The 25,428-nt window shown below is 38.3% G+C and overlaps 1 protein-coding gene across 6 annotated transcripts in view; it reads right to left on the bottom strand.

Moving 5' to 3' along the window:
• Window positions 1–25,428, bottom strand: part of LOC140629711 (cullin-4B-like) — a 108,358-nt gene that overhangs the window by 79,857 nt on the left and 3,073 nt on the right. For all 6 annotated transcript variants that reach the window (XM_072819283.1, XM_072819285.1, XM_072819284.1 and 3 more), the window contains exon 3: window positions 22,189–22,304. In XM_072819283.1, coding sequence (XP_072675384.1) covers window positions 22,189–22,304 — 116 coding nt within the window. The remainder of the gene's footprint in view (window positions 1–22,188; window positions 22,305–25,428) is intronic.

Genomic DNA, 25,428 nt, shown 5'->3' on the forward strand with positions numbered 1-25,428 from the left:
AGGCAGGCGCTAAACCACTACGCCACCCAGGGATCCCCATAATTAACTTTTTAAAATTTAAAATAATTCCATGAAACTAGTTGGCTAAATAGTAAATTAATCTATATCTTACCTTTGGGAATGTTTAAAAGATAATAATCTTTGTTTAAAATTTAAAAATTAAGAAAGGAATTTAAAATAATGTGTACAATAACTACAACCATTTTTATTTTATTTTTATTAAGTGTGGCTTAAAATGCTTGCAATAAGCAATAAATAAACCATTTGTTTATATTATAATATCCCCACATCACAGGAGTGATGTGACCAAACATGGTATTAAAAAAAAATTTAAATAAAAAATTAGGTCAGCAAAACTGTAGAACCAATTTTTTTCAGAGCTCTGGGATTTCACCAAAACCCTTACAATTAAAGGAACATTTGATAAAGAAAAAATCTGCTACATTTCAGTAATAGCGCCTTTTGGTATTAACCCTTTTACCACGGTAAAAATCTAATCCAATATAGTTTACTGGTTATGGTGGGGAGTAAATACAGACCTTGTTCTCAAAGATCTATAAATATATTTGACTCTGGAATTTGCCCTTATGTTTTCTGGCTAGAGCTTAGCAACAGAGAACATCACCAGAAACATCAACTTGACAGTAACACAATGGCACTACATTCGTATCTTGCTACAATACTCTGTAAATGAATTAAATGATCCAATCGAAGATACAGGGTATAAGCATGGTTTTAAAAAAACAAGATCTCAATGCCAAATTTCAGGTTGTACTACAAAGCTGTGGTCATCAAGGCAGTGTGGTACTGGCACAAAAATAGACACATAGATCAATGAAACAGAATAGAGAATCCAGAAGTGGACTCTCAACCTTATGGTCAACTAATATGCGATAAAGGAGGAAAGACTATCCACTGGAAGAAAGACAGTCTCGTCAATAAATGGTGCTGGGAAAATTGGACATCCACATGCAGAAGAATGAAACTAGACCACTCTCTTGTTCCATGCACAAGGATCAACTCAAAATGGATGAAAGAGCTAAATGTGAGACAAGATTCCATCAAAATCCTAGAGGAGAACACAGGCAACTCCCTTTTTGAACTTGGCCACAGTAACGTCTTGCAAGATACATCCACGAAGGCAAAAGAAACAGAACTATTGGGACTTTATCAAGGTAAGAAGCTTTTGCACAGCCAAGGATACAGTCAACAAAACTAAAAGACAACCTACAGAATGGGAGAAGATATTTGCAAATGACCTATCAGATAAAGGCCTAGTTTCCAAGATCTACAGAGAACTTATTAAACTTAATACCAAGTAAACAAACAATCCAATCATGAAATGGGCAAAAGACATGAACAGAAATCTCACAGAGGAAGACACAGACATGGCCAACACAAACGTGAGAAAATGCTCTGCATCACTTGCCATCAGGGAAATACAAATCAAAACCACAATGAGATACCACCTCACCAGTTAGAATGGGGCAAATTAACAAGGCAGGAAACCACAAATGTTGGAGAGGATGCGAAGAAAAGGGAACCCTCTTACACTATTGGTGGGAATGTGAAATGTTGCAGCCACTGGAAAACTTGTGGAGGTTCCTCAAAGAGTTAAAAATAGATCTGCCCTACCACCCAGCAATTGCACTGCTGGGGATTTACCCCAAAGATTCAGATGCAATGAAGCACCAGGACTCCTGCACCCCAATGTTTCTAGCGGCAATGTCCATAACAGCCAAACTGTGGAAGGAGCCTCGGTGTCCATCGAAAGTGAATGGATAAAGAAGATGTGGTTTATGTATACAATGGAGCATTACTCAGCCATTAGAAATGACAAATACCTACTATTTGCTTCAATGTGGATGGAACTGGAGGGTATTATGCTGACTGAAATAAGTCAATCAGAGAAGGACAAACATTATATGTTCTCATTCATTTGGGGAATATAAATAATAGTGAAAGGGAATAGAAGGGAAGGGAGAAGAAATGGGTAGGAAATATCAGAAAGGGAGACAGAACATGAAGACTCCTAACTCTGGGAAACGAACTAGGTGTGGTGGAAGAAGAGGAGGGCGGGGGATGGGGGTGACTGGGTGACGGGCACTGAGATGGGCACTTGACGGGATGAGCACTAGGTATTATTCTGTATGTTGGCAAATTAAACACCAATAAAAATAAATTTATTATTAAAAAAATAATAAAATAATAAAAATAGAAATAAAAAAACAAGATCTCTAAGGACATCTGCAGATAGAAAGTGAGGGGATGGAGAACCACCTAGGATATGAATGGGACTTTAAAAGAAAGACATAGTAGCCATATTCATATCAGAGAAACTAGATTTTTTAAAATTATTTTAAAGATTTTATTCATTCATGAGAGACACACACAAAGAGGTATAGACACAGGCAGAAGGAGAAGCAGACTCTCTGCAGGGCGCCTGATGTAGGACTCTGTCCCAGGACCCCAAATTCACAATCTGAGCCAAAGGCACATGCTCAATCACTGAGCCACCCAGGTTCCCAAACTAAATTTTAAAACAAAGACTGTAACAGGAGATGAAGATGGATATTTATCATAATTAGGAGGTCTATCCATTATTAAAAAAAAAAACTGGAAAGAACTCAAAGACAAAAGCTAACGTTACACATAAAAGAGCTAGAAAAAAAAACAGCAAATAGATCCTACACCCAGCATAAGAAGAGAGTTAATAAAGATTTGAGCAGAACTCAACAAAATCGAGACAAGAAGAACTGTGGAACAGATCAACAAACGCAGGGGTTGGTTCTTTGAAAGAAATAATTAGTGATAAACCATTAGCCAGCCTTATTAAAAAGAGAGAAGACTCAAATTAATAAAACATGAATGAGAAAGGAGAGATCAAAAAAAAAAAAAAAAAGAAAGGAGAGATCACTACCAACACCAAGGAAATACAAATGATTTTAAAAACATATTATGAACAGCTATACACCAATAAATTAGGCAATCTAGAAGAAATGGACGCATTCCTAGAAAGCCACAAACTACCAAAACTGGAACAGGAAGAAATAGAAAACCTGAACAGGCCAATAACCAGGGAGGAAATTGAAGCAGTCATCAAAAACCTCCCAACACACAAAAGTCCAGGGTCAGATGGCTTCCCAGGGGAATTCTATCAAACGTTTAAGGAAGAAACCATACCTATTCTACTAAAGCTGTTTGGAAAGATAGAAAGAGATGGAGTACTTCCAAATGCGTTCTGTGAGGACAGAATTACCTTAATTCCAAAACCAGACAAAGACCCCACCAAAAAGGAGAATTACAGACCAATATCCCTGATGAATATGGATGCAAAAATTCTCAACAAGATACTAGACATTAGGATCCAACAATACATTAAGAAAACTATTCACCATGAACAAGTAGGATTTATTCTTGGGACACAAGGCTGGTTCAACACTCGTAAAACAATCAACGTGATTCATCCTATCAGCAAGAGAAAAAACAAGAACCATTTATTTATTTTTAAAGATTTTATTTATTTATTTATTTATGAGAGACAAACAGAGAGAGACCGCCAGAGACACACAGAAAGAGGGAGAAGCAGGCTCCCTGCAGGGAGCCGGTTGTGGGACTTGATCCCGGATCTCCAGGATCATGCCCTGGGCTGAGGGCAGTGTTAAACCGCTGAGCCACCCGGGCTGCCCTCTTGTAATTTTTATATCTGCACTCCTTACTCTAGTGATACCCCTTGCCACAATCAGGACATAGAGTTCTGGGGCAAGATATAGTAAGTAGCAGGCGTGTTTGTACTTCCGGGATCATGTCCTACGTTTTGAGGGCGTTTTCTGCCTAAATGTCCTGGTTGACTACAGGAGAAACAAGTACTATTATTAGGCTTAAAAACCTTTGGATTAGAGGCAAGCCCGGTGGCCCAACGGCTTAGTGCCCCCTGCAGCCTGGGGTGTGATCCTGGAGACCCAGGATCCAGTCCCATGTTGGGCTCCCTGCATGGAGCCTGCTTCTCCCTCTGCCTGTGACTCTGCCTCTCTCTCTCTCTGTGAATAAAGTCTTTAAAAAAAAACTTTGCATTAGTCATTTTTGCAAGAAACTGAAGCTCCTTTGTCCTTGAAGCGCTGCAGCAATAGCAATGCCTTGTAAATAAGATGGTGTGATCTCTGAGCATCCCTTAACATAATCATTATGTTACAGAACATGTCTTTCTAACAGGTCTGATTAAAGTTTGACAGTTGACATTAGCATTCTCAAAGCCTCGTTGCTTTATAATTATTTGAGGAACCTCATCATTCGGAATATTCTTTTCAACTGCATCAATAAGCTTTGCTAAAAAGTCCCAGTATGCTTCTTCTGGATCTTGTTTGATATTCCTTAAGCCTGTAGTTTTAATTTCTCCAGCAGGTACGTGTCTTCAAGCGTCAACAGCGATGCTGGAACATTGGCTTAACACCTCTTTTGACAATTTAAATTGGTCACAAGCCTGTGACCATTCCTCCAACCCCATTATCATATTAAAAGTTATGGAGCCACGCCCTGATTTTCTGTTATTACCAATTTATTGTTTAGCTAATTCCTCATATTCTGCTTTCCATAGGAGGTATACTCCCTCAGACAGACAGGACTTTGCAGTCTGATGCCAATCATAAGGAGTCATCCACATCGACTGGCTACTCTTTTGACTAGTTGCATAGTATATGGGGAAATAGGACCATAATCAGAAACCACCTTTTTAAGTTCCTTTAAAACCTTGTAAGGAAGGGGTTCCTACTGCACCTCACCCCATTCATCATCAGAAGTCACAGCAAAAAAGTTAAATGTCAAGTCCACATCTTTCAGAACATCCCACGTTGTTCCTTTGAAGCCAGTATTTTTAATTGGATCTAGGGATGTTTTACGTAATGAAGCCTTTCTCCTTGTGGTTTTTGAGGTTTTATGCAAATTAGCCACTGATTCATAGTCAGGTGCCCTGGCATTAGCTAAAAGGTCCCAATCATGTTCATGATACTTAGTGGCTTCTTCCTCTAAAGTAGCCTCATCTTCAGGGGAAAGTTGGTCATCACCCCTATTCCATTCTCTTTCTCATCTTTTTTTTTTTCTTTCTGGGTTTTCATCATCAGAATTTTCTTCCTTAAAGGAGAAAACCTGAGAAGTAGATTTATGCATGGGTGGAGTTTGCTCTGGGGGAGGGGAGAGGGAGTATTATGATGATTTAGTTTTCCTGTAAAGCCTGGGGAAGTAGGGAACAGATCTAACATACCTCTTAGAAGTCCCCACCATGAGAACCCCTCCACGGGTACATTTTCTGGCCCATGATTTGAGTAGAATAAATTCATTTCTTCCCCAATCTTGTTCCATGTTCTAACACCGAGACTACCGTCTCTAGGAAACCAAGGACATCAAAGTTCAACAAAGCCTAAAAATCTAGCTAACTGAGCATGAGTAATCTTAATACCTCATTTTTCTATCATGTGCTTAATACTCTCAGTAAAGAGCCATCTCTCTTTTGACTCTTTATGGCCTACAGCTTCTCGAAGTTCTTTCTATCTGCTCACTCTCACTCTGTATTCCTTCACAGAGGGGTCTGCAGCACCCAAGAGCAGAATCCTGTCCATGCCTGTAGAAGAGTGCTTACCTCCTCCAGCCCCACATTGGGTGCCACTTGCCAGAGTCCAGCTCCAGCTGGGGTGGGTCTCTCGAAGGACAGGCCAACGTCCCCAGAAAGAGGAGAGCGCGCACCCACACAGAGTCAGGGTGCATACATCTCCTCATGGTCATTTCAGAGGGGCTTTATTTATATCATTTTACATTGCCTTGTTTTCCCTAGGATCTGGTTCAGTAGATAATTACATTTTCCATTTTTTCACAAGAATCTTGGAGCATTCTAAAGATTAAGACACCGCTTTTCTCATAAGAACTATTGTTTTTTCTTTATTGATTTCCTGAGAAAGCAGTGATCGTGACACAAAGACAGAGGTGCTAGACAGAGCGTGACCTAATCTAGTGGAAAAACAAGTCTACGGTACTATGGTTACATGAAAGGGGTTTTGATATTCTGAAGGTTACATGCAGAAATGTTGAACTTTCTTTGGTCAGTTTACAATACCTACTACCTACCTACAACCTGTTTGATCCACATATGTGTTCCATTCATTAATTAACTGTCTTCTCTTTGTCTTAGTCAAAAGACACCGTGGAGGTTGGTCCAGGCCTCTTGATTTTTTCCCACAGACACACAGAACTAGATAAATCTTTTTTCCATGAATCTTAACCATTTTATTCATATTCGACACCTTCTCTTGTTTAGGTCTTTCTCCCATTTTGAGTTTATTTTTCTGTATGCTGCAGGAAATTGCTCCTGTGTCTGCATGTGGCTGTCCAATTTTCCCAGCGCTGTTTATTGAAGAGACTTCCTTTTTTTCCATTGGATAGGCTTTTCCGCTTTGCTGAGGATGAGTTGACCATAGGGTTGAGGGTCCATTTCTGGGTTCTCAGTTCTGATCTACTGATTTCATATGTCTGTTGTGGCAGCAACAACACGGATGCATGAGGGCACATGTGCGTGTGCATGTCTGTATGTTTAACAAACTATTTCTATGTATTTGAGAGAGTGTGTGTGTTCCAGGACAAGGAGGGGCACAGGGAGGAGAAACAGACTCCCCATTGAACAATGAGCTTGATCCCAGGAACTTGAGACCACGACCTGAGCCGAGGGCTGACGCTTAACAGAGTGAGCTACCCACGCACCCCAGTGACATACTGGTTTGGTCATGGAATGAACTTGGAAGTTTCCCATACTATTCCATTTCTGGGTTTTGGAATAGTTTGGAAAGAATGGGTATTAGCTTTTCTCTAAGTGTTCGGTAGAATTCCACTGAGGAGCCACCGGTTCCTGGCTTTGTTGTGAATTTTTTGATTACTGACCATTTCTTTGCTGCTTATTGGTTTGTTCTACTGTTCTGTTTCTTCCTGTTTCAAGTTAGGTGGTTGGGAAGACTCTAGGAATTTATCCGCTTCTTCTGGATTGTTGAACTTGTTGGCATGTAGTTTTCATGATGGTCTTCATATATTTCTTTTAACTTCTATGGTGTTGCTTGTATTTGTCCTCTTTGATTTGTGATCTTGTTTTTTTTGGATTCTTCCTCTACTTTTTTTTTTAAGTCTGCCTAGTGGCTTTTCAATATTATTGTTTTTTTTTTTTCCAAAGAATCAGCTCCTGGTATTGTTGATCTGTTCTTCTGTGTTAGTTTCTTATATCTGCTCTCATCTTTATTATTTCTGTCCTTCTGCTGGCTCTAGGTTTTGCTTGTTATTCTATTTTCTAGCCCCTCTAGATGGAAGGTTAAGTTGCTCATTTGGAATTTCTCTTGCTTCATGAGGAAGGCCCATATGGCTATATACTTCCCTCTTAGGACCACCTATGTTTCAACCCAAAGATTTTGGATGTGATGATTTCCTTTTCTTTTGTTTCCCCCATAGTTGTCAATTTCTTTCTTGATTTCATGGTTAACTCATCTTTCTTCACTCGTGGGTTCTTTATCCTCCATGTATATGTGGTCTCTCCAATTCTTTTTCTTCTGATTGATTTTAAGGTTCATAGCATTTTGGTCTGAAGATGTGCATGGCCTGAGCTCAGTCTTCTTCGTAGCTGTTGAGGCCTGTTTTGGGTCCTAGTATGTGATCTATTCTGAGGACTGTTCTCCATGTGCACTCTAAAAGGATGTGTATTTTGCTGCTTTAGGATGAGATGCTCTGAAAATTCCTGCTTAAAACCATCCACTCCTTGGGGTCATTCAGCCATTCTCTCCTTGAAGATTTTCTATCTGTTAAGTTGCCGTTATGTGGGGTGTTAAAGTCGCCTGCTGTTATAATATTATTATCAGTAGTTTTTTTATGGTTGTTATTAACCAGTTTATTTATTTGGTTGATCATATGTGGTGTGCATATATACTTATGATTGTTAGATCCTTTAGTTGGATGGTCCTTTTTTTTATTATTAGGTAGTGTCCTTCATTGTCTCTTGTTACAGTCTTTGTTTTAAAGCATATTTTGTCTGATACAAGTGTTGCTGCTCCATTTCCTTGAGAGAGGTTTCTCCATCCTCTCCCTTTAAATATGCAGGTATCTTCAGATCTGAAATCAGTCCCTTGTGGCAGCATAGATGGGTCTAAAATACTCTTATTCATTCCAATATTCTGTGTCTTTTGAGTGGACCACTTGGTCCACTGACATCCAGAGTAATTATTGATGGATGTGGGTTTAGTGCCTTTCTAATCCTTGTTTTGTCATTGTGTCTGGAGATTTATCTTTCATGTTATCTGTAGTCTCTCCTCTCTAGTCTTTGTTGCTTTTGGTCTCTCCATTCCATCCAAAGAGTCCCTTACCAGATTTCTTGCAGAGCTGCTGAAGTGGTGACAAACTCCTTTAGTTTCTGTTTGTCTGGGAAACTCTTTATGTCTCCTATTCTGATTGACAGCCTTGCTGGATAGGACATTCTTGCCTGCAGCATTTTGCCATTCTGCACTTTGAATATCTCAAACCACTGCCTCCTGGTCTGCCAAGTTTCTGTGGACAGATCTACTGCTAGTCTGATGGGTCTTCCCTTATCAGTTAGGGAATTCTTTTCTTTTACAGCTTTTATCACTATATTTCACAAAATTAATCACAATTGGCTTGGTGCTGGCCTGCTTTTGTTCATTTTGATGGCAGTTCTCTGTGTGTATTGGATCTGGATGTCTGTTTCCTTTCCCATATTAGTGACGTGTTCAACTACGGTTTTCCCAAATAAATTTTTCTGCCTGCTCTTCTCTTCTTCAGGGACGCCTGTAATCTGGATGTTACTACATTTGATGGACTCGTTGAGTTCCCTAAGTCTATTCTCTTGCTGCAGAATTCTTTCTCTATTTTGTTCAGTTTCATTATTCCCTGTGGAGTCTTTTGTGTGTGTGTGTGTGTGTGCATGTGTGTGTGTGTGTGCGTGTGTGTATTTCTTTCTTCTCTGGGTCTCCAATTTGTTCTTTTGCTTGCTGGGCATGCTGTTCATTGCATTGTCTGTTTGGATTCTTGTTTATTGCATTTTTCATTTCGGACCTTTTTTTTTTTTTTTAAACTCATGTCTCTGTGGTAAGGGTCTCCCTGATATCTTCTATTGCTCTCTGAAGGCCAGAGAATATTCTTAGGCTATTGTTTAATATTCTCCACCAGGCATATTACTCATAACTGTTTCAGGTAGCGCTGAGATCTTATCTGATTCTTTTGTTGTTTTTTTCCTCCTGAGAGTTATATCCTATGAAGAAGAGGTCATGTATTGTCCAGAGCCTTTTGGTCCAGGGAATGTCTGTGGCTTGTGCTCTGTGCACTCTGCTGCTGTGTTTTGGCTGCTCTGTCCTTCAGGCTGGTCATCTGCAAGGGGCTCTTTTTACTTGCAGTGGGCAGTGTTTGGTTCTTGGCCTGAAAGTGCTGAGTTTTAACAGGGTATGCTCCACTCTGAAGTGAGCTGGGGCTTGCTGTAAGTAGGTTAGGCAACCAGGGTGGGTGCTGTGTTGCTCCCCACAAGTGGCTCCATGTTTATGCTGAGGGGCAGTGGATGGAGATGGCACCTGCCAGTGCCTTTGTTCCTGGAGAGGTATCTTCATGAATGCTATCTCATAGGGTCATTCTCTGACAGGAGTGCATAATATCCCCACTGTGTGCCTCCATGTGTCCTTTAGGTGGTTGTTTCGATGCTGTCAGCACCCGGGTTGTTTGGCTACCTTCTCCTGAGGAACAGCTCAAAGCTTTTGGGGCTCTGTCCCAGCCAAATCCAGTTCACTTTTAAAACTCTAGGCTTATTAAAAATGACAAACAGCCACCATTTGCTTCAACGTGGATGGAACTGGAGGTTATTATGCTGAGTGAAATAAGTCAATCGGAGAAGGACAAACATTATATGTTCTCATTTATTTGGGGAATATAAATAATTCTGAAAGGGAATAGAAAGGAAGGGAGAAGAAATGGGTAGGAAATATCAGAAAGGGAGACAGAACATAAAGACTCCTAACTCTGGAAAACGAACTAGGTGTGGTGGAAGGGGAGGAGAAGAGGGGGCGGGAATGGGTGTTGGGCACTGAGGGGGGCACTTGATGGGATGAGCACTGGGTGTTATCCTGTATGTTGGCAAATTGAACACCAATAAAAAATAAATGTATTAAAAAAATAAAAAATAAAAATAAAACTATAGGCTTTAAGCCCTGCTGCTTGCAAGAATCAGCCCATCTTGTTCTCCCAGCCAGTGGCTTTGGGGAAGTGCTCCCCTTGTGTGTACCCTCTGTGCTTCTGCATTTCTCACCCTTCTCCATGGCCATGGGTCCTTGCCCTCCACAGCACCTGCAATCTCTCTTCCCTCAGCCATGTCTCTGCACTTCCCATGTTCCTTAATCTGGCTTCTTCACTCCCTGTAGTTCTGGAGTTTGTTCTCTCAGTCATCAGGTTGGCTTCTGGGGCATTTAGCATGATTTATGGTTATCTGGTTCTGTTCACAGGATTAGATGAGCCTCGGGTTCTCCTACTCTGCTGCCATCTTCCTCTCTGCCACATGGAAGATTTTTGATTAATGAATCAATCTTATTCGTTACTGGTCATATTTTCTGTATCCCCCTGAGTCAGTCTTGTCAGTTGTGTGTTTCCAGGACTCATCCATTAGTTCTGGGTTATCTGATTTGCTTATACATAATTGAGTATAGTAGTCTCTTATGATCCTATTTCTGTGGTATCAGTTGAAATGTTTCCTCACTCATTTCTGACTGTTTTTGGTTGCATATTCTTTCTTTTCCCTAAGTGAGCTGAAAGTCTGTATATTCAGAAGTGAATTCTTTGTTTTGTTGATCTTTTTGGTAGGATTTTCCTAGTCTCTTTTTCACTGATTTTTGTCCTCTGATCTTTGTTATTCCTCTCTTTCTGGTAATTTTGTCTAAGTTGTTCCTCTTATTCTAGTTCCTCGAACTGTAATGTTAGATTGTTTATGTTAGAAGTTTCACATATTTATGCATTTATCTCTCTAAAGTTCTCATTTAGAAAAGCCTTTGCATCCTCCCTTAGGCCTTGGTGTGTTTTCCATGTTCATTTGTTTCATAGCTTTTCTTTTCCTTTTGATTTCTTCCTGAACCATAAGTTCTTCATGAGCATATTAATAAATTCCATTTATTTATAGGCTTCTCAGTTTCCCTTTTGTTCTTGATTTCTGGTTTCATAGCACTGTAGTCAGACAAGCTGTATTTGTAGGATCGGAAACTCCTTAAATTTGGTAAGACTTGCTTTGTGTCCTGTCATCTGATCTGTCCTGCCGAATGTTGCATGGGCGCTTGAGATGATCATATTCTGCTGCTCTGGGAATGAATTTCCTATATATGTCTACTTCTAACAGACACTAATTCTCTTTTGTCTCACACCATTCCCTTCCTGATTATCTGTCTGAATATCTTTTGCATTGCTGAGTGTGGACTATTCAAGTCCCTTGCTTGCCTTTCAGATCTGTTAGTATTTGCCTAACGTATTTAGTTCCTCCAGTATTGGGTGCATATATATTTAGCATGGTTATGCCTTCTTGACAAGTTGACTATCTTATCATTATGTAATGACCTTCGTGGTCACATCTTTCAGTTTTTGGCTTAATGGGTCTATTTAGTCTATAAGTGTGGCTGTACCCGCTCTCTTTTGGGTTCCATTTGTATGGAATGTGTTTTCAATTCTTTCAGCTTGAGCCTCTGTTGTGCTCAAAACTGAAGAGTCGTTTGTTAGCAGCCCTTCCTTAATGCATTCATTTAGTACGTTTTCATTGGGTAATTCAGTGTAAATATATTAATTATGGATACATAATGATTTAATGATGCCATTTATTGGTTTGATGTGTTTTGTAGTTTCCTGGTGTTTTGTTTTGTTTTGTTTTGTTTTTGGATAGTTTGGGTGAGTGTGGTGTCTGTTAGTTTTCTCTTTAACTGGTGATTTTTCTGTGGTGGTATATCATCATGATCTGTTATGTGAATCTGTAAGTATTTGCTTTGCAGTTACCGTGAGACTTGCATAAAAACATGTTAGCCATAAGAGCCTATACCGACAACAGTCTATACCACACAGGATGAAAAATGCCTGGGTGGATCAGCAGAAAACCACATAGCATGTATGAAATGTGTTCTATGACATACATAAATGATGCCCCCCCTTTCTGCATTTAGTGTTACATTTGCCATATTCTGTACTGTGCATTTGTTAACAAACTATACTAGCTTTAGTTATTTTTGATAGCTTTACGCTTTTACTATATTTAAGTAGGCAATGCACCTCCTACACAGTATTAGAGTTTTTCAATTTGACGATGTATTTGCCTATACCAATGTCATATATTTTTCTAAGTTATTGTTATGATCAATGTCCTTTGATTTCTGCTTGAAGAACTTTCCAATTCTTGTGAGACAGGCATAGTGATGATGAGTTCCTCTAGTTCTATATGCGAAAATGTTTCTCCTTCATTTCTCTTTTTTTATATTCTTTTATTTATGCATGAGACACAGACACACACACACACAGAGCTAGAGCGAGAGAGAGTGAGAGTGAGAGAGAGAGATAGAAAGGGATAGAGACAGAGAGGCAAACGGGAGGCAGTCTCCATGCAGGGAGCCCGACATTGGACTCAATCCTGGGTCTTCATGATCCCACCCTGGGCCGAATGTGGTGCCAATCTGCTGAGCCACTGCAGCTGCCCTCTCCTTTATTTCTAATGGATAATTTCACTAGATGGAGTATTTATGCTTGGCAATATTTTTTTTTTTTTAGCCCTTGGAACATATCATCCCACTTTCTCCGACTTGTAAGGTTTGTAGTGAGTAATCTGCTGGTAAATTATCCAATTGGTATCTTTGTATATTATCTCTTTTTCTCTTGATGCCTTTAGGATCTCTCTTGGTCTTTGATTCTTCAGTTTTATCGCAGAGTGTTGGAGAAGATCATTTGAACCATAGTAATGGGGTAGTGTGTATCTTCATGGCTTTGGATTTCAAATCTCTCCCCAGGTTGGGAAAGTTCTCACCCACTACTTCTTTGAAAAAAAAAACTTTCTGCTGCCTCTCTCTCTCTCTTCCCCTTTTGGATTTCTAGGGTTTGGGTATTGTGATTTTGCAGTGGTGCTTCATAGGTCTAGGAGGCTTCTTTTACTCTGTTTGTTTATACTGGGCTATTTCAAGTTCCTCTCCTGTTTTACTGATTCTTTTTTCTGTTTGGTCTGTCCTGATGTTGGTGCTCACTATTGAATTCTCTATTTTGTTCACTGGGTTCTTCATCTCCAGAATTCATTTGCTTCTCTCTTTGTGATTTCTGTTTCTGTTAATGTCACATTTGCCTTATGTATTTCTGTTATTGCTGATGTCAATGAATTGTCTTCCTGTGGTGTTTCTCCAGCCTCTCAGTTTACTTAAGTAACTCATTTCAATTCTTTATTTGGCCGTATTCCCACTAGCAGTGGTTCCTTTCTCTCCATAGCCTCACCAACACTTTGTTTCATGTGTTGTTGATTCTAGCCATTTGGTCAGATAGAATGGGATACGTGTGGTAGTGCTGATTTGCATTTCCCTGATAATGAGAGATGTTGAGCATGTTTCCATGTCAGGCGTCGGTCTGTTGGCCCTTGGGATGTCTTCTTTTGAAAACTGATACTCTAGTTCTCAGATTGTCTGCCCTTCTTTCAATGAAGTTATTAGACTTTTTGACTAATCATTCTTTATGTAGATTGGGCACTAACCCCTTATTAGTATATCATCAGCAAAGATCTTCTTCCACTCAGTAGGCTGACTTTCTACTCTGTTTATGGTTCCCTCCTCTATGCCAAAGGTTTTTTGAATTTTGGTGTCATTTCCAACAGTTTGATTTTGCTTCTGTTTCCTTGATATGGAAAGTTGATGTGGTTTTTTTTTTTTTAAATCATACATGGATGTTTGAGATGTACTGATATTCCTCTTTCATTTTGCTTGTGTGGTGCATCACATTGATGGCTGATTAATTTGCAAACAGAAAGCCATCCCTGCATCCCCTGAAAAAGAATCCCACTGATTGTGCTGAATGACCCCCATAATATTTATAAACCTTGATGGTGTCCCATAAATCCCTTAGGTTTCGTTTACTTTTCTGACTTTTTCTGTTGCTTCTTTGACCCAAGAATGCAAATGGCTTGTCTTTGTGTTCATTTATTCTTTCTTCTGCTTGATCAAGTTTGATGGCAAACCTTTCTAGTGAATGTTTCAGTTACTGTATTATTCATATCCATGCATCTGCTTATTTCCTCCCTATACTTTCTCTTTCAGGACCTGTTCTCATTTTACACTGGCATCATTCTCGATTTTATTCTGTTGTCCACCTTCATTTTTAGCTGATTGTTCAGCTTTGGGATGGTTCTTTTGAATTCTTTGTCAGGTATTTCTTAAGCCTTTTCTTAAGGGCCATTTATTCTCTTGAGTAGGCCATGTTTTCTTGTTTGTGTGTATGTGTTCTTTGAGATCTTTTATTGGCCCTTCATTTGGCATTTGGGGGAAAAGCTGTGTTTCTCAGTTTTTTCAGACTGGCCTCATAGAGGGAAAGACCTTCACCAGTCAGCTTAAGTAGAGCATCTGACATCCTCTTGCACTTCTTGAGAGTAAGTGTTCTCTTTAGTTGTAAATGTAGTTTCCCAGTGAAAGGTGCCTCTGTTCTTAAGACCCAATATATCTTTTAGTGTCCACTGTCTGTGGTACAGCAGACTCTCTGGTCTCTCTCCATTGGTCATTTTCTTGCTGTCAGTTCCAAAGCATTAGCTCTGATAAGAACTGTGTCGAACTAAAAGTCATATGTTGGAAATCTCACAGAGGAAGACATAGATGTGGCCAATATGCACATGAGAAAATGCTCTGCATCACTTGCCTTCAGGGAAATACAAATCAAAACCACAATGAGATACCACTTCACACCAGTGAGAATGAGGAAAATTAACAAGGCAGGAAACCACAAATGTTGGAGAGGATGTGGAGAAAGGGGAACCCTCCTGCACTATTGGTGGGAATGTAAACTCGTGCAGCCACTCTGGAAAACTGTGTGGAGGTTCTTCAAAGAGTTAAAAATAGACCTGCCCTACGACCCAGCAATTGAACTGCTGGGGATTTATTTACCCCAAAGATTCAGATGCAATGAAACGCCGGGACACCTGCACCCCGATGTTCCTAGCAGCAATGTCCACAATAGCCAAACTGTGGAAGGAGCCTTGGTGTCCATCGAAAGATGAATGGATAAAAAAAGATGTGGTTTATGTATACAATGGAATATTACTCAGCCATTAGAAACAACAAATACCCACCATTTGCTTTGACGTAGATGGAGCTGGAGGGTATTATGCTGAGTGAGATAAGTCAATCAGAGAAGGACAAACATTATATGCTCTCATTCATTTGGGGAATATAAATAATAGTGAAAGGGAACAGAAGGGAAGGGAGAAGAAATGGGTAAGAAATATCAGAAAGGGAGACAGAACATGGAAGACTCCTAACTCTGGGAAACGAACCAGAGGTGGTAGAAGGGGAGGAGGGCGGGCAGTGGGGGTGAATGGGTGACGGGCACTGTGGGGGGCACTTGACGGGATAAGCACTGGGTGTTATTCTGTATGTTGGCAAATTGAACACCAATAAAAAATAAATTTATAATTAAAAAATATCAAAAAAGAAAATGAAGCCCTGAAAGGGTTAATCTGTTTCTATGATACATGGAAATTTCTTTAATGTCCCTCACAATAAATTCAATTACTTGTCAAAAAAAAAAAAAAAAAAAGAACTGAGTAGAAGATACCTAGATGGATAGCAGACAAATGAAAAGACAATCAACATCACTCATTATCAGGGAATACAAATCAAAGCCACAATGAGACACCACCTCATACCTGTCAGAATGGCTAAAATTAGCCATTCACAAGAATTTAGCCATCACAAGAAATAATAGGGGTTGGCAAGGATTTGGGAACCAGGAACTCTCTTATGCTGTTGGTAGGAATGCAAACTGGTACAGGCACTCTGGAAAATACGATGAATGGTCCTCAAAAGTTATAAATAGAACTAACCTGTGACCCAGAAACTGCACTATAACCCAAAGGACACAATAATACAAATTTTAAGAGGTACATGCATTCTGATGTATTATCAGCAAAAGCCAAGCTATGGAAAGAGCACAACTATGGAGATGGTCCAAAAGTGCATGGACTGTTGAGTGGATAAAGAAGTGGTATATTTACAATGGAATATTACTTAGTCATCACTTAGTCATCAAAACATGAAATCTTGCCATTTGCAACTATGTGGATGGAGCTAGAACACATTATGCTAAGTGAAATAAGTTCAGAGAAAGACAAATATCATATGATGTCCCTTAGATGTAGAACTTAGGAAACAAAACACATGAAGACGAGGGCATGGGGCAAAAGGAAAGAGGAAAACCAACAATAAGAGACTCTTAGTAATAAAGAAAAAACAGAGTTGATGGAAGGAGATTGGGTGGCAATGGGCTAGATGACTGACAGCCATTAAGGACAGCAATGATGTGAGGAGCACTGGTGTATTTAAGTGATGAATCACTGAATTCTACTCCAGAAAGCAATATTTCACTGTATGATAACTAACAAAAAATTAAATAATTTTTTAAAACTTTAAAAAAAATTATAGGGGCATGGGGCAAGATGGCGGAAGAGTAGGGTCCCCAAGTCACCTGTCCCCACCAAATTACCTAGATATCCTTCAATCATCCTGAAAACCTACGAATTCGGCAGAAAGATACAGTGAGAAGAGTTCACACTTCTATCAAGGTAGGAAGACCTGGGGGCGGTGCGGTGGATAAAGAAACAAAAGGCATCCGAGGGGGAGGGGCCCCGCCAGGAGCTGGGCTAAGGCCTGGGTGAGTGTCCCCAGGACAGGAAAGCTCCGTCCTGGAGAAGCAGGAGCTGCACCAACCTTCCCAGGTGGAAAGGCGCTCGCAGGGAGTTAGAGCAGGATCCCAGGAGGGCGGGGATGCCCTCAGGCTCCCTGGGACACTAAAAGACACCTGCGCCCCGGAGAGAGCGCGCCACACCCGGAGGCCGAGCTCCATAAAAGGGCTGCAGCGCGCGCATGGCTGGACTCGGGAGCAGCTCGGAGAGGCTCCAGTGGAGGCTCCGCGCGGAAGGGGCTACACGGCCCCTGGAGTACTCGAAGGGGACTGCGCGGCCAGGGGAGCAGCTCCGACGCGGCTGGGGCAGAGGCTCCACGCCGACGCGGGCTGCGCGGCCCCGGGAGCAGCGGGGGTGGGGGTGGGGGTTGGGGGCTCCTGCCGAGGCTTCCAGGATTGGGTCCCAGGTCGGGCTCCCTGCATGGAGCCTGCTTCTCCCTCTATCTGTGTCTCTGCCTCTCTCTCTCTATGTCGCTCATGCATAAATAAATAAAATCTTAAGAAAAAGAAAATATGGCCCATTCTATGAATACAGAAATTAACGAAAGCTACCCACAAGGGAGCAAAGACTTGGACTTACCACAATCAATACATTTTATCATATGCTAAAATGACTTTTATATTTTGGCCAAAAACATCCCAAAGGAAACAAGCTAAATCACGTCTCAATGAATGGAGAATTTCAATAAAAATATATCATAAGAACAAGCAAAAACCCAAAGCTGAAAATATAACAGCTGAAGTTAAAATCAGCAAACATGAAATTAAGACCAATTAGAATTATCTGAGGAGGAGTCTGGGGAAATAGGAAAAGCAATAAAGCCTAGGCTATGATAAAGCCTAGCATAATCAAAAGAGTATAATTTTGGAATAAGGACAGGCATACAGCTAAAAAACCAGAAATACACTATAAATACACACATACATCCATAATTCCACTGGTACTTGGCAAGGATACTAATACCACTCAACAAGAAGAGAATAATCGGTTAAATGAATTGATACCACATGTAAGCAAAGTTGGAACTTTTTCTAACAGTATATATGAATGGAACCCAGATCTAAACAGCATGTGCAATGGAAGAAGGACAGGCAAAGAGGGTGGAAAGTAGAAGAGGAGGAAGAGAATCCTCAACAGATTCTGCCCTGAGTCAGAGCCCAATGCAGGGCTCAGTCTTAGAACGTTGAGATTATGACTGAGCTGAAACCAACTGCATATTTTTAAATGGGAAATTTTGTTATGTTAAATTTAATGTCTATTAAGTACTTCATTTTTTATTAAGGTGATATTATTAATATAAGTACTTAATAGACATTTCTCAAAAAAATCAAATATACAAATATCCCAAGCCTATACAAACATATTGAACATCATTAGTCATTTGCGAAATGTAAATCAAACTTCAGTGTGAACTACTTAAAATCCACTCTGATGACTATTATCAAAAGAACTAAAAAAAAAGTGTTGAAAAGGGTGTGGAGAAATTAAAACCTTCATATATATGGACAATACCATGTAAAGTGGTACATCTACTGAGGAACAAATGTTGCGGCTTCTAAACAAGTTAAACATGGAATTATCACATGATTTCTCAATTCTCCTTTAGGTATACACAAATGAATTGAGAACCCCACTCAAACAAGTACACGTACATTTGTGTTCATAAAAGCACTATTTACAACAATCAAAAATGGGATCATAGCTCTATCAAGAGATGAGTGAGTAAATAAATTCTGGCACATCCATATTATGAATTATTATTCAGTGTAATAAAGTATGATGTATACTGTATATGTATGATGTATACTGTATGATGTATAGGTACATGCCACAACATAGCTGAATCTTAAAAACATAATGCCAACTGAAAGAAAACTGACATGAGAGACATACTATTTAACTGCATTTATATGAAATATCCTGAACAAGATAATCCTTAAAAATGAAATTAAAAAATTGAAACCAAATCAGTGTTGGCCACAGGTGGGGAATAAAAATTGAAATGTAACTGTTTAATTTCCATCTGGGTGATAAAAATTAAATTTAGTAAGATACTGCTTATCCAATACAACATTATAAATACACTATATACCAGTAAAAATGTTAGTATCCAGAATCTATAAACAACTGCACAAAATCAACGCCTCAAATATAAACAATCCAGTTAAGTAAGAAACAGATAGAAGAAGACATTTATCCAAGAAAGAAACACAAATGGCCAACAGACATATGGAAAGATTCTATACGTCACTCCAGCATCAGGGAATACAAATCAAAAACACAATGGTAAGGATGGCTAAAACGAACAACACGGGAAACCACAGGTCCTGACATAGGTGTGGAGAAAGGGGAACCCTCTTACACTGCTGGTGGGAATGCAAACTGCTGCAAACAGTATGGAGGTTTCTCAAGAAGTTAAAAAGAGAGCTACCATATGACCTAGCAACTGCACTCTTAAGCATTTATCCAAAGAATACAAAAATGCTGATTTGAAAAGGCACACATGCACCCCAATCTTTACAGCAGCATTATCAACACTACCCAAACTACAGAGAGAACCCAAATGTACGCCAACAGATGAAAAGACAAAGAAGAAGCGATGTATACCTGTAATGGAATATTATTCCTATCAAAAAGAATGAAATCTTGCCATTTGCAATCATGTGGATGGAACTAAAGAGTATTATACAAAGTGAAACAGGTTAGAGAAAAACAAATTCCATTTATTTCACTTATGTGGAATTTAAGAAACAAAACTGGTCAATACTGGGGAAGGGAAGAGGAAATAAGATAAAAATAGAGAGGAAGACAAATCACGAGAGACTCCTAACTCTGGGAAACAAACTGAGGGTTGCTGGAGGGGAGAGAGGTGGGACGATAAGGGAACTGGGTAATGGGCATTAAGGAGGGCATGTGATGGAAGGAACACTATATATAAGTGATGAATCACTAAATTTTACTTCTTCTGAAACGAGAAAAAGTTAATTTTTTGTTATGTAAATTTCACTTTCAAAAATCTCTTCTCATAAACAGTAGAAAGACAATCCAGAGAATGGTAAAAAAAAAAAAAAAAAACTTGCAAACAATATATCTTAAAGTCTAGCATCCAGAATATATCAAGAGCTCATACAATTTAACAAAATGACAAATACAGTTTAATAAAAGGCAGACTTGAAAAACACATTTTCAAACAATCTTCAAAGGACACACTCAAGGAGACAAGCTCATGAGAAGACAGATGTTTCATGTCACTGTCATTCAGAAAATGCAAATCACAATGAGTACCACTTCACGTCTGCTAGGATGTCTACAGTGAAAAAATGTAAAATAACAAGTGTTAGGGACGATGTGGAAAAACTGGATCCTGTACATTCCCTCACAGAGAATGTACAGGAAAGTACTATGGGACAGCCACTGTGAAAAACAATTAGACCATACTTCAAAAACTTAAGTATAGAACTGTGTCATGATTTAGCACTTCCATTTCACCATATAAAACCAAAATAATTGAAAGCCAGCAGTCAAAGAAAATTTTACACGCAAATGCTCACAGAAGACTTATTCACAACAACCCACAATTCAAATGTTCATTACTCGTAAAAAAGATGTGGTGTATCACATAATGAAATGTTATTTACCTATCTATAAGAGGAATGAAGTAGTATAACATGATACAATATAAACAAACCTTGAAAATATATACTGTGTGAAAAAAGGTAGTTCCAAAAGCTTGCCTGTTGCATAATTCCCACTATTCAAAATACCAAGATTAGGTAACTCTCTACATATAGAAAAGAAATTGAGAAGACGGGTGAGGTGGGAATGGAGACTGAATCCTTAATGGGCATGGGCTTCCCCTCTGGGGAATGAAAAAAGTCCTTGAACTAGGGTAGTGCTAGTAATGGCACAACACAGTGAATGTACTTGATGTCACTGAAACGTAAACCTAAAATGATAATATCTTATGTTTGTTTCACTGTAATAAAAAAAGGATAAAAGAATATGTATACTACAAAAACTTCACATTCAAGAGAGTAAGTACAAATACTTAAGTGTACGAGACTTACTGAGAATAAGTAATATCCTATTTATAAAATATACACATATATCTCTAAAAGGATAATTTTCTGACTGTACATATAATATACAGAAGGCATATATGAGTGTAAAACTATTCCACGTGTCCAAAGGAGGAGCTAGAGAAAAAAGAGTGACTGCTTCAAAATTACTTAGGTGCTCTCTATTAGATACTGTTTCAAATGATTTATCTCAATCATACATCATCTTATACCTAACAAAATTACACTGTGCTCTAAATACTACAGTGTTATTATTAGCACTTTAAAATATGAGAAAACTGAGGCCTGAAAGAATAGAATCTCCTGCCAAATGCTTTTATCAGGACTATCAGCTGATAGTGTGGATTAAAGTATTCATATAAAAGAACTGAGGTTCAGCATTTCAAATTGTGCACATAGGAGAATTTAAAAAATGAGATCAAGGTATACAACTACCTATAAAACAGATGATTTGAGTAAAAAGGAAAACTAACCAAAAAATGCTAACAGCTTGTAATTTGTAAGAGTCCAGAAAACACAAAGAATGAAGCTAGGATCGTAACAAAAAGAAGGAAATGAATAGTGATTATGTTGTTATAAAAGAGTAAATCAAGTTAAAAAAATTAGTCTGAATAACAGCTCCAAAATTCTACTGTATTCCTTTGAGAAATATTTTTTGGGGGGGGCTAATGTAAAGTTGTATGGAGAAAAAAGGTAAATATGCTACATAAAACAAAGAAAGAACTACTGGTATTCAACAATGTAGTTATCTTTCTAATATCTATTTATGGGGTAAACTACTTACAAGGTCCTGGATAGTCTTGACGTTCATTCGTCATTCGATGCATTTCTCTCCAATTTTAATAAAAAGCCATTCTAGATTATTTTTAAAGCAAGAGAAACTTACACAAAATCTTGCTAAATTAAACTGAATTAAAATAACCAAAGAATAAGAATATACATAAAGCAGAGTGTACACAGCATAACTGCAGCTAAATAAATCTACCAATTATAAATTCAGAAACTGAACTTCATGATTGCAATCTTCGATGGATTCTCTGATTATAATGCATAATGATAAAATAGATGCAAGCAAATATAATTCAATTACTAATATATGTCCTGTCTCCATTACTAGTAATGAGTATTTATATATCCCAAAATAACACACACCTGATAGAGTTCTTCCAAGCTGTACTGAACAGAGGTATTGTTCTGGATAGCCTGCACAGCTTCTTTTAGTTTTTGCCATGCCTCTTCAGTGTAGTTTTCCAGTATCAAGGGTTTATCTAATAAATAAACAAAAGATTATGAATCAAATGTTTAGGAGACAATGGCCAAATACTAACGGTGTCCAAATGATGAAATGTAACATCATCATACACTTAAAACAAATTTATTTTAAACAGGTGTGTGGAGACCACTGAGCAGGTAAAAATGTGTCTCTCCAATAAATAACACTAGGACAACGAGATATCTACATTTAAAGAAATGAAGACAGACTGCTACCTAACATATTCAAAACATAATTCAAAATCAAAGGCCTGACTATAGATATGAAAGAAAAATCTATCAAAATTTTGGTACAAAATATAGGGATAAATATTCATAATCCTGGATCTTGCAATAGATTCATTCTTGACACCACAGTATAAGCAACAAAAGAAAATTTCTTGGAGCTCATTACTCTAAAATGTAAAAATTTTTGTGCACCAAATGAAAAACCAAGAAAGCAAAAATACAACCCTGAGGATATGAGAAAATATTTGCTAACCATACAACCGATAAGTATCAAGCACCTAGAATAAAAACTCTTGCAATTCAACTACAAAAAAAGATAAATGCAATTAATAACTAGGCAAAGAATGTGAAGAGACATTTTCAAGAATTTATACAAATGGCCAAGTAGCGTATGAAAACTCAGTCAATATAAGTAAATAGATAAATGTAGGTAAAATTATGATAAACCACTTTACACCTACTAGGAAGCATACGACAAGTTTTTGAGAGAAGGTAGATATATCGGAGCACTTGTACATTTCTGGTGGGAATATAAAATTGTGGGAAACCTTAGCAGTTTTTCAATTAGTTAAACACAGAATTACCATGTAACCTCACAATTCCCTTCTTGCTATACAGCCAGAGAATTAAAACCAGGCATTCATACAAATATTAGACATAAATGTTCATAGCAGCATGAATGTCCATACAATGGAGTTTTATTTAGCCCATAAAAATGAAGCTATCACACATGCCACACAACATGAATGAACTCCAAAAGCACTATACTATGTGAAAGAAGCCAGACAGAAGAGGACACTTACAGAATGATTTCATTTATATGAAACATCCAGAATATGTAATTCCATAGAGACAGAAAGCAAACTGCTGACCATCTGGTAGAGAGGAGATAGGAAAGCAAAAGGAAGGGGCAGGGAAACGATAATGTTTATGCTTATGGGGCTTCAGTTTGAGGTGATTACAAAGGACTAAATGAGAATGATTAAAATTACTTAGTTCAGAATCCGGGATGTCTGGTTGACTCAGTCAGTTAAACATCCGACTCCTGGTTTTAGTTCAGGTCATGATCTCAGGGTCCTGGGATTGAGCCCCACTCAAGCATGCTGAGAATCCAGTCTGCTTCTCTCTCGCTCTCTGCCCCTCCCCTTACTCACTCTTTCATTCATTCTCTTGGTATCTCCCTTCCCCTACCTCAAATAAATAAAATATTTAAAAGAATGTCTCAGGTTTAGACTCAGGTGGTAGTTACATAATATTGTCATTTACTAAACCCACAAGTGTCCATTTTAAAGCAGTTAAAGTCTAATTTTGTGTAAAGTGAATTTCACCTCAGTAAAAATATAAGCGCAGAACTAATAAAAGAGAGTCTACACACTCAGCATGGAGCCCAATGAAGGCCTGAACTGAAGACCCTGAGACCAAGACTTGAGATGACATCAAAAGTCGGTCATCCATCTGACTGAGCCACCCGAGTGCCTCAGGTTTTGTTTTGTTTTGTTTTGCTTTGTTTTTAATCATCACATTCACTCTCAAGAAATTTACTATTATACAAAATTTCCCCTGAAAGAATGAGTTATTTTAAAAGCCTAAAAACCATTATTAATTATATCATGAGAAAAGAAGAGGAAGTGTTGCTTCAAATCTACAAGTTCATATAAAAAAGTCAGCAAAAAAATCAAAAGTCCGTATGATGATACTCAAAACAGTAGAATACTATTTCAATCTTCCAACCCAATGCACTAGAGTATTTTCTAAATTTGTTTTTAGTGTTAAAAATGTGAAACAGAAAGGCATATTTTTTAAATCCTTCATGTAGGAATGTGAAATTAGTCAAAATTATTTAAATAACTTTAAGAGATATTTAATACAGCTAAACCTTAACTATGAAAAAAAAAGCAGATCAAATTACTAATATCGACTAATACCGACTAAAAAACGAAAACAAAACAAAAAAAAAACGAAAACAAGAGGTATAGACCAAGGCATTTCAGTTGCTGAAATTTATCCTACAAATATTGAAATATACCAAAAGATATTGGAAGTCCTAATTTTCATTCATTCAACGACGCATGAATATAATATGAATTCATGTTATTTGAAATATTCCTAAAGATTGCTTTTTTACAGTTGCAACAACTGAAAGTCAAACTTCTGCGTAATACACCTAGTAGCATGCACTAGGTTCTAGACAGATAAAACAGGAAACCACTAGGGGGCAAAATATTAAAAACATTTTTGAAAAGTTCTACAGAATGTGGGGTGTTCTACAGAAATTCTGTAATATTTGAGATTTTCCCTACAATCAAGAGTTGTATTTGTAAGCAGACAAGAAGTGAATATGAGAATTTCTAAACAAACAAAATTCCTCACAGTTAAAGATAGTAACAAGGCTGGAATACATCCTTTAAACTGTATAAACAATGAGAAACCTAATGGGATATCAAAAATGTTGGTTTTTAAAATACAAATGTGGGGATCCCTGGGTGGCTCAGCACTTTGGTGCCTGCCTTTGGCCCAGGGCATGATCCTGGAGTCCCGGGATCAAGTCCCGTGTCGGGCTCCTGGCATGTAGCCTGCTTCTCCCTCCTCCTGTGTCTCTGCCTCTCTCTCTCTCTCTCTCTCGCTCTCTCTCTCTCTCTCATAAATAAATAAATAAATAAATAAATAAATAAATAAATCCTTAAAAAATAAATAAAATAAAAAAATACAAATGTAAGGATTTACTTTTAAAAACCTTACGTGAAAAAACTTGATTCAGTAATTGTTGAGTCTCTAATTTTTATATTAATATTTCCTCAAAAATTTTATTTTTTTATTTTTATTCTTTTTAAAGATTTTATTTATTCATTCATGAGAGAGAGAGAGAAAGAGAGAGAGAGGCAGAGACGAAGG

The sequence above is a fragment of the Canis lupus genome, assembly GCF_048164855.1.
Source record: "Canis lupus baileyi chromosome Y unlocalized genomic scaffold, mCanLup2.hap1 SUPER_Y_unloc_5, whole genome shotgun sequence".
NCBI classification, from domain to species: Eukaryota; Metazoa; Chordata; class Mammalia; order Carnivora; family Canidae; genus Canis; species Canis lupus.